This window comes from Octopus sinensis, linkage group LG1, assembly GCF_006345805.1.
Source record: "Octopus sinensis linkage group LG1, ASM634580v1, whole genome shotgun sequence".
Classification (NCBI taxonomy): Eukaryota; Metazoa; Mollusca; class Cephalopoda; order Octopoda; family Octopodidae; genus Octopus; species Octopus sinensis.
The window spans coordinates 169327769-169345004 of record NC_042997.1 but is presented as its reverse complement, the minus strand read 5'-3'; the positions used below and the strand labels follow the sequence as shown (position 1 = coordinate 169345004).

Sequence of the window (17236 nt, the reverse complement as noted above, 5' to 3'; positions counted from 1 at the left end):
CAGACAAGGGGATTGAGTTGATTACATCGACCCCAATGATTAACTGGTACTTATTTAATCGACTCCGAAAGGATGAAAGGCAAAGTCAACCTAGGTGGAAATTGAACTCAGAACGTAATGGCAGACGAAATACCACTGAAAATTTCGCCTGGCGTGCTAACGTTTCTGTCAGCTCGCCGCCTTTACATGAATACATATTAATACATATAACCCATTAGGACAGTGAACTGGCAGGAACGTTAACACACCAGGCAAAATGCTTAGTGGCATTTTGTCTGTCTTCACATTCTGGGTTCAAATTCTGCTGAGGCTGACATAGCTGTTCACCTTTTCAGGGTTGATAAAATGAGTATCAGTTGAACACTGGGGTCAATATAATTGACTTAGCCCTACTTCGAAGTTACTGGCTTTGTGCCAAAATTTGAAATCAGTATTTATTCCCTATTAATCATATCAATGTTGTATTGAGTTTACTGCCTTATTTTTGTGTGTGTGTATGTGCGTGTGCGCGCGCGCATGTGTATGTATGTGCACATGTATGTCTGTGTATGTATTGATGCAATAGGAAAATATACATTTTATCTTTTTTGAGAGGTTATCCACTTTCAATTTTAAAGAATGTGTAGTAATATAAATTTAAAATTAATTGATATAATTGGTAAATTGGTATTTAAAACTTTACTAATTAATATATTGGTAAATTGATCTGGTACTTTATTCATCAGTCCTGGAAAAACCATTACTGCAGAAACATATTGCCATGAAATTGCCAAAATGAATGAAAAACTGCTACTCCTCCGTCCCAGACTGGTCAACAGTAGAGGGCCAATCATTCTTCATGACAATGCTCGATCACACATTTCGCTAATGATGCTCCAGACATTGATAGATAGATACGATGGTCTCCTTTCAGTTTCCATCAACCAAATCCACTCACAAAGCTGTCCTTAAGTTTTTGTAAGCCTTATAAAAAAAACTTGGAAGTTTGGGCCTTTAATCAGACCTTTCACAGTACTCTTAAAGCCAGAAACTTTTCAGCACCTTATGTAATTTTGGATCTGAACATTCAGATAAAGAATATCACCATCATCTTCACCATCTTAACAGCCACTTTTCCATGCTTGCATGATCCTGCTGGAATACATTAAGGCAGATTTTCTACAGCTGCAATAAATCTCTGCAAATGTGGTAAAGTGTATATTAAACCAGTGAGGATGATGAGAACAATGATGATTTTATTATCCATTTTTTAAAAATTACATGCTCCAAAATCAAATAAATGGTTCAAAATTACTCCCCATTTTCTTTGATTTATATTTTTCTCTAGAAAGCCCAAAGGCTTTAGAGAATGTTAAAGCATCAACCATATATCTTCCTTGAAAAAAATTGTATTCGGGTTTCAGCTAGCTTAACAATTTCAAATTTTGGTAGAACACCTGTAATTTTAGGGGCAGGGGTAAGTTGATTATGTCAATTCCAGTGTTGAACTTGTACTTATTTTATCAACTCCAAAAAGAAGAAATGCAAGAGCAACCATGACAGAACTTGAACTCGGAATGTAAAGAACTGGAAGAAATGCCACTAGGAATTTTGTTTGATATACTAACAAGTCTGCCAGCTTGCTACTTTGGTTTCAACTAGCATAAGAATAATGCTTTCTAATTTCTTTGGCACAAGGCCAAAAATCTTTAAGAAATGCAGAAGTTTATTGTATTAACCCAGTGCTAAACAGGTACTTATTTTATCAACCCCAAAAAGATGAAAGGTAAATTTGACATGGACAGAATTTGAACTCACAATTTAAAGATGGACAAAATCCTCCAAACCGTTTATATGGCATGTTAACAATCCTGCCAGCTTTCCACCTTAGCTAACATAATGATAAAGTAGTATTATTAAATTTTTATTGAAAAAAAAAATCGATTTAAAATTGGAGAGAAGTGGAGAGTAGAAATTTTCCTAAGATTTCTATGATTTCCTATAATATTCAAGTTGAGTGAGATTGGAAAAATGAAGTACTTACAATCAGGAAGTATTTTATAAGAATGCATTACAATGACATTTGGAACGGTTGTGTCTGACAAAATATATAAAATGAAAAGAGAAAGACATGAAGACGTTATTACTGTGAGCGGTTGTTAAACAAAGTATGTGAATGTGATAGGAAGAAATTAGCTTAGTAGAATCAGCAGGAAAATATTCAGAACAGATCAGCTAGGCCTTCCGTGTACACCAGACACAACTTCAGTATATATCAAATGGGTAAAGCAATTAAGGTCATGAAGGTGACAACTGCTTCATCTTCAGGAATTATTCATGGAATGTTGAAAGCATCAGGACAGGCAGTGTCACATAAGTCACTTGCTTAGCTTATCACATTGCGCAAAACATTTATTTCTAATGATTAATATAACATTGCCATTGTTGGAAAGATAAGGGAGGTGAATTAACTGGAAAAGAGAGATTTCAGGTGCTACAAGCTAATTGAGTTATGAAGGTGGCAAATAGTGTTAGAGCGAAATTAATGCACAAAAAAAAAAAGAAAATAGAGATTGACTATACACATGTATGTGCACACATAGACACACATAGATCCTCCTCCTCCTCCTCGTCATCATCATCATCATCAGAAGCAGCAGCATTATCATTTAACATTTGTTTTTCATGCAGGAATGTTTTTGAATAGATTGATAAGATCCAACCAGCTGAGGGACTGCACTGAGCTCCAATATCAGCTTTGACATAATTTCTAGAGCATGGTTTCCTTTCTAATATTAACCACTTCACAGAGTGCATTGGGTGCTTTTTTCATGACACTAGCACTAGGGAGGTCAACAAGTAACTTGAAAGGCAAAGGAAATAAAAAAAAGGCCCCTCGATTGGCTGGGAATGTATTTGAGAGAAGGAGAGATGACTTTAAACCAAGTGGTGAAAAGCTAAAGTATGAAAGAGGGACAAGCCGAGGTATCTTGCTATAGTGGAGATACATTGCATTATGTAAAGATAAGTGGGAGGTAATTGGAAAGAAAATCAAGATGGTTGCGACAAGGTGCTAGAGCTTACTTTTAATGTACAAGAAGGTGAGAATAAGGGGAAGATACAGACAGTGGATTGTGGACAGGAGAAGGTAGGTAATTCCTTAAGAGTATGAGGGGAGAGTAACAGATGGTTAGAGATGGCAGTAGTAGTGAATGCAGTGAACGATGAGCAAAAGCAGAGGTATGATTGATGATAAATATCAGTATGAAGAGAGGTTGATCAGAGAGATAGAAGGAGTGCAGGAAAGAGATGACAAACAATAGCACAAGAAGGATAGAGTGCAGCAGTATCATGAACATATAGATAAATCAGAAAGTAGGAAGTGGATGTACAGGGTGTAAAGGAGGGGTGAGGAAGATGTATAGAGTCAGAGATGGAGGTCAGAAGTACATGAGGGTGTTTATAGTGATTGGGGTGACAAATATTGGTGGCATGGGCATCAATGACTGATATGAGAGAATGTTGAGAATGATAGTAGATATGATAGATGTTAAAGAAGAGGAATGGTAGACCTAAGATGTAGTTCAGAAGAGAGAAAGAGGGAGAAATGAGGAGTGACAAAATGAGAAGAGAGGAAGACAGATAGAAAGAAAGAGAGAGAGAGAAGGAGAGGGAGAGAGAGAAGATACAAAAAGGGGATATTTGGTGGAAAATAGTGTAGGAAAGGGTATTAATGGGAAGCAGTTCCAGTGGGAAGAAGGTAACTGGTAGTGCCAGTTTGGCTCTCAAATTATTGCAGCTGAAAAGTGCAGCAACTGAGTAGTGCCATAGTTAGAAGAATGATGATGGGATGGATGTGCGAAGATTAGATGAGTAACTAGGTGCAGGAGCAGTGCCCAGCATGTACAGGGTGCATTAAACATAATGCTTTTAGGATCTCATTTTTGCCATGGCAGATGGGTCTTCTTGAGCTCAGTGAATCACCAGTCATCCTGGTTGCTAATCATCTCAGCATATATATATATATATATATATATATATATATATATATATATATATATAATTCTTTTATTCTTTTACTTGTTTCAGTCATTTGACTGTGGCCATGCTGGAGCACCACCTTAAGGGCTTTTCATCAAACAAATTGACCCCAGGACTTATTCTTTGCAAACTAAGTTACAGGGACATAATCATACCAACATTGATTGTCAAGTGATGGTTGGGGGACAAACACAGACATAAACACACAAATATATATATATATATGTATGTATGTATGTGTGTGTGTGTGTGTATATATATATATACATACATACAAGTAATGAGAGAGAGTCCACATGTGGTCACTCTAACGCTAGATATAGATGCACAAAGGGAATCCACCACTAAAGAATTGTTCTCAAGAATTAATTCAACGTGCCATGTGGACTCTCTCTCATTACTTGTATTAATAATTTTTACTGTATCCTAGTCTTTATACGCTAGGCCACTTGGTGTTTTAAATTGATGTTATTAATTAATATTCAATTTTTTTTGTGATTTTAATTATATATATATACATACATACATACATACATACATACAGGTGAATAAACTGTCATCTAAATTATGCAAAAATGAAAATAACACTGACATCTCATTTTAACAGACATATCAAAATTACATAAAAATATCTTGAAATACTAAAGAGTAAATTTATTCAATAGAATCGCCATTGGCTTCAACCATGGCCTCCAGATGACTTCAGAATCTCCTGCAACTCTTCTGAATGGTTTCCTTGTTTAAGTTGGTGAATGCTGCCATAATCCTTGCCTTCAGTTCATTTTTGGTGTTACAAGGAGTTTTGATGGTCTCTCACTCAACTGCACCCCACACATAATAATCCAAGGGGTTGCAGTCTGGGGAGTTGGGTGACTAGATGCTAGGAGTGATGTGGTTGCAGAAATGGTCTGACAGCAATGACTGGGTTCTCCTGCTTGTGTAGCATGGTGCAGAGTCCTGTTGCCAGACATAGGGGCTTCCAGCAGCAATCCTCTTAACTCAAGGCAGCACTATCTCCTCCAGACATTTGATGTAAGCCTCTGTGTTGAGTCTGAGACCATGTGGGAAGATGAATGGATGCATGATGTTGCTGTCACTAGTGATCACTCTAAACACCATGATGTTGACTGAATGTTTGATTTTTATCACTCTCGTACATGTTCTCAGATTGCCCTGTCCTCAGATTGATACCCAAACTCTCTGAAATATTTGTATTGGAGCTTCCGCATGAATGCCAAGCAGTATAGCATGTTGATTCCAAATTTCTGGCAGAGTGAATTGCATCATGGTGCTGTTTTTCTCACAGACAGTGCCTAACTGACCCTACTATACTATGAAATCAACAAAATCAAAAACAAACAATGCACACGCACAAAATTTTAAATATGAAATAGTGATAAATTATTCATCGCACCCTGTATATATATATATATATATATATATATATATATATATATATATATATATATATATATATATATATATATATATATATATATATATATACATACATACACCGGGCTTCTTTCAGTTTCCCTCTACAAAATCCACTCACAAAGCTTTGGTCAGACCGAGGCTATGGTAGAAGACACTTGCCCAAGGTGTCACTCAGTAGGACTGAACCCAGAACCATGTGGTTGAGAAGCAAGCTTCTTACCACACAGCCACGCCCACATGTGTGAAGGTGTATTTATATATATGTACATCTGTAACTTGAGGATGTACCCCAACACATCTTTTTCACTATCTTCTCTCTTTCTCTTTCTCCACTCTTTTTCACTTTCTCTCTCTCTTTTTCTCTCTCTCTTACTCTCTCCTCTCTTTTCTCTCCTCTTCCAACTAGGTTAGCCATTTATACTCCTTTACTACAAGACAGCTGTTTCAATCCCTCTACCATAATCTAATCTCTCATCACTTGGCATAGAGCCACCCCACTCAATACTACTCCTCCTTCAGTCTTGTCCTGTGAGTTACTTGGTGACCTCACTGCTGCTGGTGCCACATAAAAACCAACTGAGTACAATCTTTGAAGTGGTTGGCATTAGGAAGGACATCCAGCAGTAGAAACCATACCCGAGTAAACAGCAGAGTTTGGGACAAATCTCTGACTCACTAGCACCTGCCAAACTGCCCCACCCATTTCAGCATGTTGAAGATGATATAATAAAGCAAATCATGAGATATTGTTTATTAGTTATTTAGTTATGTCTTATGTAAGTTTTATTAATAAGAGGGGACTATTACATAACAAAAATAAACTCAGGGAAGTAGTTTGTATTTGGTTGTAGGTGGGCGATGCATGGTAACAGACGGCTTTCTAATTAATGGATTATCAGGTCTTTTTATCAATTTTTTTTCTTCAATGCTCACTAAAGCTAGTGGGAAGTAGACAGACAGCTGTAAAAACTAATGACCAATATATATTGTTTCCTAATCTATTTATCATGCTCACACATATACATCCATGTACACACAAACATACACTCATCACACACACACACACACACACTTACATGTACACACCTTTGCGCATACACACATATGTGCAAATATATGCTGTAATATTGGATAAAAATTACACAAGTCAAAAATAGTGATAGTTACTTATATTTTTCATAGGCTACTTTCTGTAATGTAGGTTATTTCTTTCAATGTACCCATACACACACACAATGTATCACACACACACACACACACATGTATATACTTCTATACAGTTAATACCTCGCTTTACGAGTCCCCAGGTTTATGAGTTTTATTTTATGATAAATATAAAAAGCAGTAAAGCAAGTAGCCACATCTAAGGGGCAGATGAATGTTACTACTAGTTTAACCCCAGGCGGATTCTCCACCAGCTGGTTTTCGGTGCATGCTCTTCACCCTTATATACAATACATCACTAGTGGGGGGAGCGAACCCCTACTACCCTCCAGTAGCTGACCAGATCATGGGACCGGCCAGTTTCAAGCTGGTTGGCTCGTGTCAGCTGTGTGCACCTATGCTTTGGAGTGATGGCCAATATCTGCCTCTACCAGCGATATATTGTAAAAAAAGTGACCATCAGTCACTGATCTGCAGCAAACAAAATAGCTAGTTCTTTATGAGTTTTCACTTTACGAGCAGTCTCTAGGAACATATTAACTCATATGTCAAGGTATTACTGTACATACCTACAGAAACATATATATGCTCACATAGACATATACATAGATGCTCCGACATATACAGGGTATATACATGCATCTATATTTGGGTATACATATACCTACAAATATTCCTAAATGTTCATGTGTGTGTGTGTGTGTGCGTGTGTGCAGCAGACACACAAACATAGCAATTTTAACTACAGGTCATCGTCGACTTATGACCACAACTGGTTCCGACTGACTGGTTGTAAGTCGGCTTATATTGTTTTATATTTTTACATTCTTAAAGTACATTCTCAGGTAAAAGTCACACACAGCATATTATACTGGCATTAGTCAAAAATATCTGAGCCTGAAGCAGTCGTCTTATGAACAAATACAAGGTTGCCATGATGTCTCCATGACAGGATAGTTGTCATTCAATACAGTGGTGATCGATAACTAAACCTAGGGGAAGCATTTGTTAGCTGGCATAATCTGTAAACAGGTTAATTTCTAAGAAATTAAACCCATTAGATTTCAACTGGACTATTTATTATTGCTGCTGGGAGCTGGCATGTCAGTTGTTGTAAAGTTGATTGGTTGTAAGTCAGATAGGTAGTAAGTCGATGACAACCTGTATATCTCTGTAGATAAAAAAAAACAAAAACATTACAAACAACCTTAGTCAATTTTCAAACCTTAATTAGGTTCTCATCTGAGGTATCTATATCATTTGATCAATTCCAAGAAAGTAAGCAACTAATCTGTTTATGTGTTTAACAAATCCAGCAGCTTCAGAGAACTGGAATTACTAATTTGTATACCATAAGTATTACTTGAAAGACTTCGAATTATCAATTGGAGAATATTTTCAAGAAAAATTTCAGTATAATGCTAGTATATATTGCACAAATTTTTAGAAGAATGAAAGGCAGTATTTAAGAAAATGCTGGCAGATTTTGAATTCAGAATAACTATGCTGTGAATTTAAATAGCAAGAACCTTCTAAACTGGTTCTCAACAGTTTCAGTTATTTCTATCATCCTAAATTAAAAAATACAATAGAACAGAAATTTTCCTTGATAGAATTATATGAAATAATGCTACCTGTGTAGATGGCGACAAATGTTTTGACGATGAATACAATTTGCAGATCAAAGATATTGATGTATTTTTTTAAATTCTATTTTCAGAGACTTTACAAAGTGTGTCTGAACTGATGTACTTTTTTAAAATCTATTTTCCGAGACTTTACAGAGCATGTCTGAACTGATGTACTTTTTTAAAATCTATTTTCCGAGACTTTACAGAGCATGTCTGAACTGATGTACTTTTTTAAAATCTATTTTCAGAGACTTTACAAAGCATGTCTGATGCTAGTAGCATCAGTGGTATGAGTGAATCTAGTCAACTAGTTGCTGAACCAGCAAAGGATGATGGGAAACTTCGAAACAATATACCAATGACAAGCTTCAACTTGATTAATTCTATTATAGGTTCCGGAGTTATTGGTAAGTTATTGGTATCAGATTCCTCTTTCTAGTATTGCTTTCATCCCTTTGTTAAAAAAAAACTATGCAAAAATGTACATACGTATTCACTGCATGCATATGTATATATATATATATATATATATATATATACACTCTCATAAAGATGAAAAGTCGTACAAGGAGGTATAAAATATACATATATATTTACATGGATGCATTATACACACATGCACATGTCTGTGTGTGTAAATATATATCCCTGTTCCATTGTTAGAGCTAAATTATGTTCTGCTTCACACCACCTGATGATTACTGCACCAAGATTCTTCTATGGTAGCAGGCTTTAAGCTGCATGAAACCTCATCACCACTATTTGGTCTCGTCTCTGCCCCACCTTGATCACCTCGACCATTTCTTCTAAAATGTGAATAACCATGTAGCCTCTCTACAGCTAGAAACCTGTTCTGCTCTGGATACTTCTCTCATGTTTTAACTCTTCATCTCTTAGCATATAGCTGCTTTTCTCAGGGCTAGTGCATGGTGACCTCTCTAGTGCTGGTGGTGTGAAAAAAAGCACCTAGTACATGCCATAGAAACCATGCCAAAATGGACAGTGGAGTATAAGGCAAACATTGAGCCCATTGGATCTGTCAAACTGCCCATGATAATGAAGATGATGAGTTCAGAATCTAGAGCAATTAGACTTTTGTTGTGGTACTTGGACAGGTATTTAACAGTCACATCAATGCTGTGGTGGTTGGAGTTAGTTATGCAGTGGTTGGAGTTAGTTATGTGTTAAATGTTTTTTATATTACATTTTCCCCTTTGCTGAGTATCATCTTCTGCAGTTGTTTCACTCACAGTGTTTATATTAATACATTGTGAAAACATTACCACAGGTATGGGTCTCTTCATTTGGTATTATCTGGCTTATTTATCTTTCCAATCTATGAAATGGCTACATCCTTCACTTGGCTATATAGTTTATTATTAAATTCAAATATGTACCCCTTTAGCATTGATTTTATACTGGCACCAACAGTATGTACCATTATGCTTGTTTAGTTGTGCTTCCTTAGAGTTTGGTTAGTTTGTTCCAGTGCTCAATGGGAATATTTTTTACAGATAGGGTAACGATGGGAGAGGGTCTTTGTTCTCATCTGGTGGTACAAAACTTTTTTAGATCATATTTGTTTAAGTATTCATTATTGCATATGAGTTTTATGGGATATTCCAGCTCATTGGATATCAGCATTGCGAAACATTGCATCACTCTTACAAATCATCTCCACACACTTCCCTTCAGCAAAATCAATATTGATTAGTAGATATAGGGATATTACATTTTATGCAATCTGGAAAGACAGAAGTGGTTATAGTCATTGATTCTACTGAGAAAGCATTCTTTGCAGTTGCAAACCTCCATAGACATTTCTGTTAGTGGGTGTGTGAAATATGACAGTCTTTAGTTGCTGGAGCTATTTGTTTTGTAAACTGGTCTGGTTGGTGGTACAGCAATGAGTACAAAGACAGGTTTTTGATCTTTCTTAAGGCCATATATCATCATCATCATCGTTTAACATCTATTTTCTATGTTGGTATGGATTGAACATTTTGGCAGGATCTGGCAAACTGCAGGATTGTGTCAAACTCAAATGCCAGCTTTGGTATGGTTACTACAGTTGGATGCCATCCCTAATGCCAACTATTTTATGGTATGAACTGAGTACTTTTTTCATGTTGCCAGCACTACAAGGGGGTACTGAAAAGTTCCTGGCTTTGGATTAAAGAAAATATATGAGAATCAGTTAATTATGATCTTATTCAACATATTCCCCTCTCAGATTTACACACTTACTTCAGTGGTCCTTCAGTTTTTCTAAGCCCTGTAAAAGAACTCAGAATATTGGGCCTCCAACCAGGCCTTTCACGATACCCTGTGGAATTTTTTCCACATCATGCTGTGTTGTTTTCTTCTGCTCTAATGTTGTGTTTACATCCAATCACTCCTCTTCCCCATCTTTTTCTTAGTACATATAGTCTGTTTGTGTCACTTATCAGGTGGAGTATCCCATATCTAGCCAGCAACTTTCTTGTCTTTCTGTCTTAGCTTTTTAGTTCGTCTACTGTCTATGCGATTACCCCTGCTCCATATCCACGGAGTGAAATTGCCCAAGTGTTGATAGCTTCAATCTTATTCAGTCCATTCAATTTTGACTTAAGGATCAGTCTTAGTCTGCGCAAGTACTCCACCTTGAATTTTTCTGTTATTTCTTTCCCCATCAATTTATCCATTTCCAATATACCCAAGTACCTATAGCCCGTCTCTTTTATTTGCTTCATAACCTCCCCAACAGTATCGCTAGCCTGTCCATACATTTAATTTTGCATCTCTTCAAGACTAATACACCACACTTTTTCAGTCCGAACTCCATTCTGATATCAGCACTGAAAGTATACACTGTATTAACGAGGAAACTGAATTGGGATTCATCTTTACCATAAAGTTTGAGGTCATCCATGATTAACAAGTGGTTGATTTTTTTGTTGGCAGCTCTTGAATACCCAGCCTTTGCTTTCCTCGGAATCAGTGTTAGTGGTATCATGTACAGTACAAAAATCAGTGGGGACAGGCAGTCCCCTTGGAAGATGCCACTCCTGATTTCTATTCTCCCTAAACTTCTTCCATATGCTGTCAGTTCTGTCTTCCACTTTGCTATACTTTTTCCAAGCAATCTCTCAACATTTGATGCAATACCAAATAGGTTCATACATTCCATAACCCAAGAATGTGAGATCATATCATATGCCTTACGACAATCAATCCCTGACACAGCTAAGTTAGTTTTCTTCTTCTAGCAGATTCTAAGTACAGTTTTGTCTATTAGAAGTTGATCCTTGGTATCTCTGCCTTTACACTTGCACTCCTTCTGCTTGTTGTTATTATTATTATTATTATTATTATTATTATTATTATTATTATTATTATTATTATTATTATTATTATTATTATTATTATTCTATGTTTGACTTTTGCTTTATATTTGTACAAGTTGGCTCCAAGTCTCACCCAGAGACCTCAAGAGACAACAGGGTTGGAAGTTCATGTTGTTGTTATGCCTAGTGTGCCATATATTTGGGGGGTGGGGATGTTGTACTAATGAATGTCTAAAAAAAAAAAAAAAAAAAGTTTTTTTTTTTTTTAATTTTTTTTTTTAAAACCGAAAATTATGGTTGTTTTAAACCTTGAGGTTACATAGAGAGTATTTTGCGTAGGATATGAGCAGTTCCCATGAGCACTATCTTTTGAACTTCTGCCATTTTTGGGTTTCCTGGTATCTGAGTTAGGTAGCTATCAGCCCCTTTTGCTATCATTCCCAGGGCACCTATGACAACAGGTATTGTTTTAGTCTTCAGCTTCCACATTTTGCTGATTTCTATTTCAAGATCTTTATATTTGCTCAGTTTTTGGTAGGTCCTGACAGATATGTTTATATCGATTGGGACAGTCATATCAATGAGGAGGCATGTTCTTTGTTTGAAGTCTTTCAATATGATGTCTGGCCTATTTGCATCTATCTTCCTGTCAGTTTGAATGGTGAAGTTCCAGAGGAGTGAGATGTGGTCATTTTCAAGCACTGGGGGTGGTTTGTGTTCCCACCAGTTTTTTTCATGGGGCAAATCCAGGTTTTTACAGATTACCCAGTGAATATATTGTGCAGCTCTATCGTGCCTGTTGAGATACTCTGTAGGCGCTAGAAGACTGCACTTGGAGACCACATCGTCAATGGTTTCATTTTGTTGCTTGCATACACGACACGTTGGACTGCTTCTGATCTTTAATATGTTGGCCTGGTAGTTTCTTGTTGGTAGGCATTGATCTTGAGCTGCTATGATAAACCCCTCTGTTTCAGATTTTAAGCCAGAGGCCATTAGCCATTGATGGGTCAGGGCTTTGTCGATATCTGCATTATTCGCTCTCTTTGGGTATTTGCCGTAGAGAGGTTTTTCTTGCCATTTATTATTCAGAATATCTAAGGCCGCAGTTTTGGCACGGGTTTTCTTGTATGTCTATCTCTAATTCCGAAATTGGTTGTATTCGGAATTCACTTAGATATTCCTTTGCCTGTTTTGTGACTGAGTATGATGCTTTCTTGTTTTCATGTTTTGAGACAAGTTTTAACATCCAGTCCTCAGAGTTTTTCAAGTAGGTGTCTAGGCCAATTGTAGCAATCTTCATTGTTATTGCCAGTTGCAAAAGACCACGGCCTCCCTCTTTTCTTGGCAGATAGAGTCGTTCTGTATCTGCCTTAGGGTGGTGCATTCTATGCATTGTCAACAGTTTCCTTATTTTTCTGTCGAGCTGACATATTTCAGTAATTGACCAGTTAACAATATTGAAACTGTAAGTCACGACTGGTATAGCTAATGCATTGATTGCTTCGATCCTGTTTCTTGCATTCAGCTCTGTCTTGAGTATTGCTCTCACTCTTCGATAGCATTCTCTCCTGATCCTTTCCTTCATCTCTGAATGCCTTATTCCGTTCCCTTCAATTACCCCTAGGTACTTGTAGCTCTCCGCTGGGTCTAGTTCTTTTATGACATTCTGTTGGTCAAGGTTAACGTTAGATGTTTCTGTCATTTTTCCTTTGATAAAGGTAGCCTTTGCACATTTATCGAGGCCGAATTGCATTCTGATGTCGTCACTGAATTGTTTGACTATCGCTAGTAAGCCCTTGAGTTGTTGATCATTTTTTGCAAAAAGCTTTAAATCATCCATGTAAACGAGATGATTTATATTTTTATCAAACATTTTATACCCGTACTGCGCGTCATTGAGCAGCTTTGAGAGAGGTATTAAGGATAAACAAAAGAGGAGTGGTGACAGTGAGTCACCCTGGAAAATGCCACACGAAATTTTTACATCACCAGCATTTAGGGATTCACTGTCACTGTTCAGAGTTAGTGTGGTTCTCCATGATCTCATACTTACAGTCAAAAAGTTTCGCAGAGTTGGTGCTATCTTATACATTTCAAGGCATTTCCTAATCCAGCTATGTGGTAGGCTATCAAAAGCCTTTTTATAGTCTATCCAGGCTATTGATAAGTTTTTGTGTCGTTTGTGACAATCTTCTAAGATCATCTTATTGATGAGTAGTTGGTCTTTACAGCCGTAGGATCCACGTTTACATCCTTTCTGTTCATTAGGGAATATGCTGCTGTCTGTTAAAAAACTATAGGTATATTCCGTCAGGACAGATGTTAGAGTTTTGTACATAGTTGTTAAGCAGGTTATGGGTCTATAGTTTTTTGGTTCATTTGTTTCTTCATTTTTTGGAAGCAGGAATGTTAACCCATTAACTAGCCAAGGAGGCATCCTACTAGGGTGTTGCAGAACATCATTGTACAGTTCTGTTAGCAGTTCATGGCTCTCTGGGAAGGCATTCAGCCAGAAGTTAGGAATTTTATCCTTTCCTGGAGACTTCCATTTGCTTGACCTCCTGAGAGCAGATCTTATATCTTCTACCTTGACACCCTCCCACTTTTGCTCTTCTAAGGGGTCCAGTTCTGTAGATATTCTGTCAATTCAGGGGGCCTTTTCGTTGTGTGTTTTTTCTTCTGCCCAGATTTTATTCCAAAATCTCTGCACTTCTTCTTTTGATGGTACAGACCCTGCAGTAAACGCTGTTTTTCCTATCTTCCTGTAAAAATTCTTGGTGTTATTTTTGAACATGTTGTTGTCCTTGAAAAATCTAACACGCTTTTCATACCTCGCTATGCGGGTAGCTTTGGCAGATACCTTTTGTTTGATGGTTTCTATGGTGGCATCAATATCAAGTATAGTTTTCATATTGTATTTTTTCAGTAATTTTTGGGTTTTTGTAGGTTTGGTAGTCTTGTGAGCCTTAAGGTTTTCAAATATTCAATGTCATCTAAATCTTTAATTTGTTGTTGCAGACGCTCTTGCCAAGAAGGCTTTTTGTGGGACTGTTGCCGTTTTCTAATCACACACATAGGATCGTTGAGATTTTCGCGGATGCATAGTTAGGTGGTTGATTTGTGATATTCATTAATTATTATTATTATTATTATTATTATTATTATTATTATTATTATTATCATCTTGAATTGCATTAGAAGTTATTTAATTTTCTTTTTAGTCAGTGTAAATTTTGCTTGTTTCTTCATCTGCATATCATAGTATGCAGATTCTTTTATTAAAGGGTAGTTTGATGGAATATGTGCATTTCATATTATATGGTTTGTCAGAGGGGCTGCAGTAGGAGTTGTCATAGGGGCTGCAGTAGCAGTATCAATACCATTATTGGCATTGATAGCAAGAAGATTTAGGACTGAAACTGGTGTTGTTGCAAGCACTACCAGTAATTATGAGGGAATTATCATTGTTGTTACAGTCATTCCTTAATATTTCTGTCTAATTTGTGTGAAAGTCTTTTCTATTTCAGAAAAACAATCAATAGTATTGACCTTCAGCATGGCTTACTCTGATGGTAATTCAAAACCAGATGTTTTTCTGTATCTGGTTGGATCATACCATATGCTCTAGTATCATTGTCTGGTTGTGCGTTTGGATTAATATTCATTGCTTGTGTACCCGTGTTGAAATTGTCAGTCATAATAATTCTATTAATTCTGATGAAGTATTTCCATTTCTCATTTGTTAATTGGTATTTCACTTATTTTTGTTTGTTGTGGAAGTGTTAGTTACAACTATTGTGTGCATTCATACTAAATAACATACAACTGGTGTCATCCTGCCCCATGCCTTAAACCAGTCTTACAATATGTGCTCCTTTCTCAATATGTGCTCCTTCCACAGTCAAAAAATAGAATTAAGTTGTGAAAAAGAAATCTATTATGAACATGCATGTCATTTAGTAAATTAGTTATATTCATTGTTCAATACAGAAATTACAATTTGGCTGGATATTTTGAGCTATTGAAGCTTTTCAGCTGTATGTTTAATTTATCTAAACCAATAAACAAAACTAATACCCTTTAGATTCCAAATACATCAAAGGATTGTATATTAATGTCAGGTTACTACAAATAACAATACAAAAGCTTGCATCAGTATGACCTCAAACCTATTTAAAGCAAGGTATTATTCACATGTCTTTCACAAATTTGTTATGATTTTGATTTGGCTACCATTTTAATTGACTTCATTTACTTTTTGAGTTTGCTCTATACTTATCAGTCATTTATAGAATAAACCAATCATCTTGTAAATGTCATTTTTATCAAATAAAACAAAGGACTATGTGTGTGTGTGTGTGTGTGTGTGTGTTTTATAAATGCATTAAAGTAGTGAATACCTTTCTGCTTAATGGAAAAAAAACCTTTACTAATGAACAACTTACTTGAAAAGCATCAAAAGAAAATAGTCATAACAATAAATATTAATTATTGCAGAGCCTTTGTCAGCTGCAGCCAACTACTCTGTCATTTCATCATTGTTGCTGTTGTCATCGTTATTGTTGTCATCATCATCATCATCATCATCATCCTTCTTCTCCTTTAGCTCTAGGATTCTTTCTGACTGTGTTTAGCACATTTTTACTCATTGTCTGCCACTAAGCCTAGTATGTACACTCTCCCTGCACTTGTTATGTTAACTGACTCTGTTTCTCTCTCTTATTCACTCTATCTCTCCCTCTCTCTATACAATGGAGAGATCGATCAGTCATCCGACCAACTGACCAACCAAACCAACCAGCCAACATTTATATTGGCTATTATTATATAGAGTTATGTTATATGCATTTATGTTCTGAGCTTTTGTAAGTATATTAGCTTCTGAAAGCTTGTTCCATTTGTTGAAGGTGAATGCAGAAATCTGTCAATTGTTAAGACCTTGGTATCATCCTAAAATGCTGTTGTTATTGTTTAGTCCCTGGGCTTCCCTGAATGAGCAGACATATGATCAAAAGCATTCCAACCTTGACCACTCCATCGTTTTCTTATGTACAGGGAAGCCAGAACCACTTTTTTCCTTCGTTTTTCCTTTTTTTTTTTTGAGTTGCCGGACATGATTCACTTCTAATTTCTCATTTGTTTTTATTCTTTTCCCTTGTTTCAACCCATGGGCTACGGTCATACTGGAGTACCATTATTACTGCTACTACTGCTTTTACATCCCTCTTTCTATAGTTTGATTTTCGGCAAATGAAAGATTTTTATACTGTTGCCCTCATTTATTTTTTTGACATGATGTAGGTTAATTAAGGATCTCATATTGTAGATTTTTCAGATGTTTCTTAAATATATTTATGCCCATTTTATGTTGAGTCCTGTCTAGAAGGATATTGAATAACTGTGGAACTTCGATTTTGTGAGAGGAGAAAAAATAGGATCAATGTAATTGACTTAGCTCCATTCTGAAACTGATGGCCTTGTGCCAAAATTTGAAGCTGATATTTCAGTTATATATTTTCTGTTATAATATTCCAGTTTTATATGATAAAAATTATTTACTCGAACACAACAGATGTTACATTTGCTAATGTAAACATAATGATATTTTTAAGAAAAAAAATGTAGTTGTCTTTTTCTAACAAATTTTGTTTGTAA

The 17236-nt window shown here is 36.2% G+C and overlaps 1 protein-coding gene across 1 annotated transcript in view; it reads left to right on the top strand.

The window, feature by feature from the left end:
• Positions 1–17236, top strand: part of LOC115213621 (putative sodium-coupled neutral amino acid transporter 11) — a 118694-nt gene that overhangs the window by 59664 nt on the left and 41794 nt on the right. Inside the window, exon 2 of the mRNA XM_029782587.2 lies at positions 8501–8659. Coding sequence (XP_029638447.1) covers positions 8501–8659 — 159 coding nt within the window. The remainder of the gene's footprint in view (positions 1–8500; positions 8660–17236) is intronic.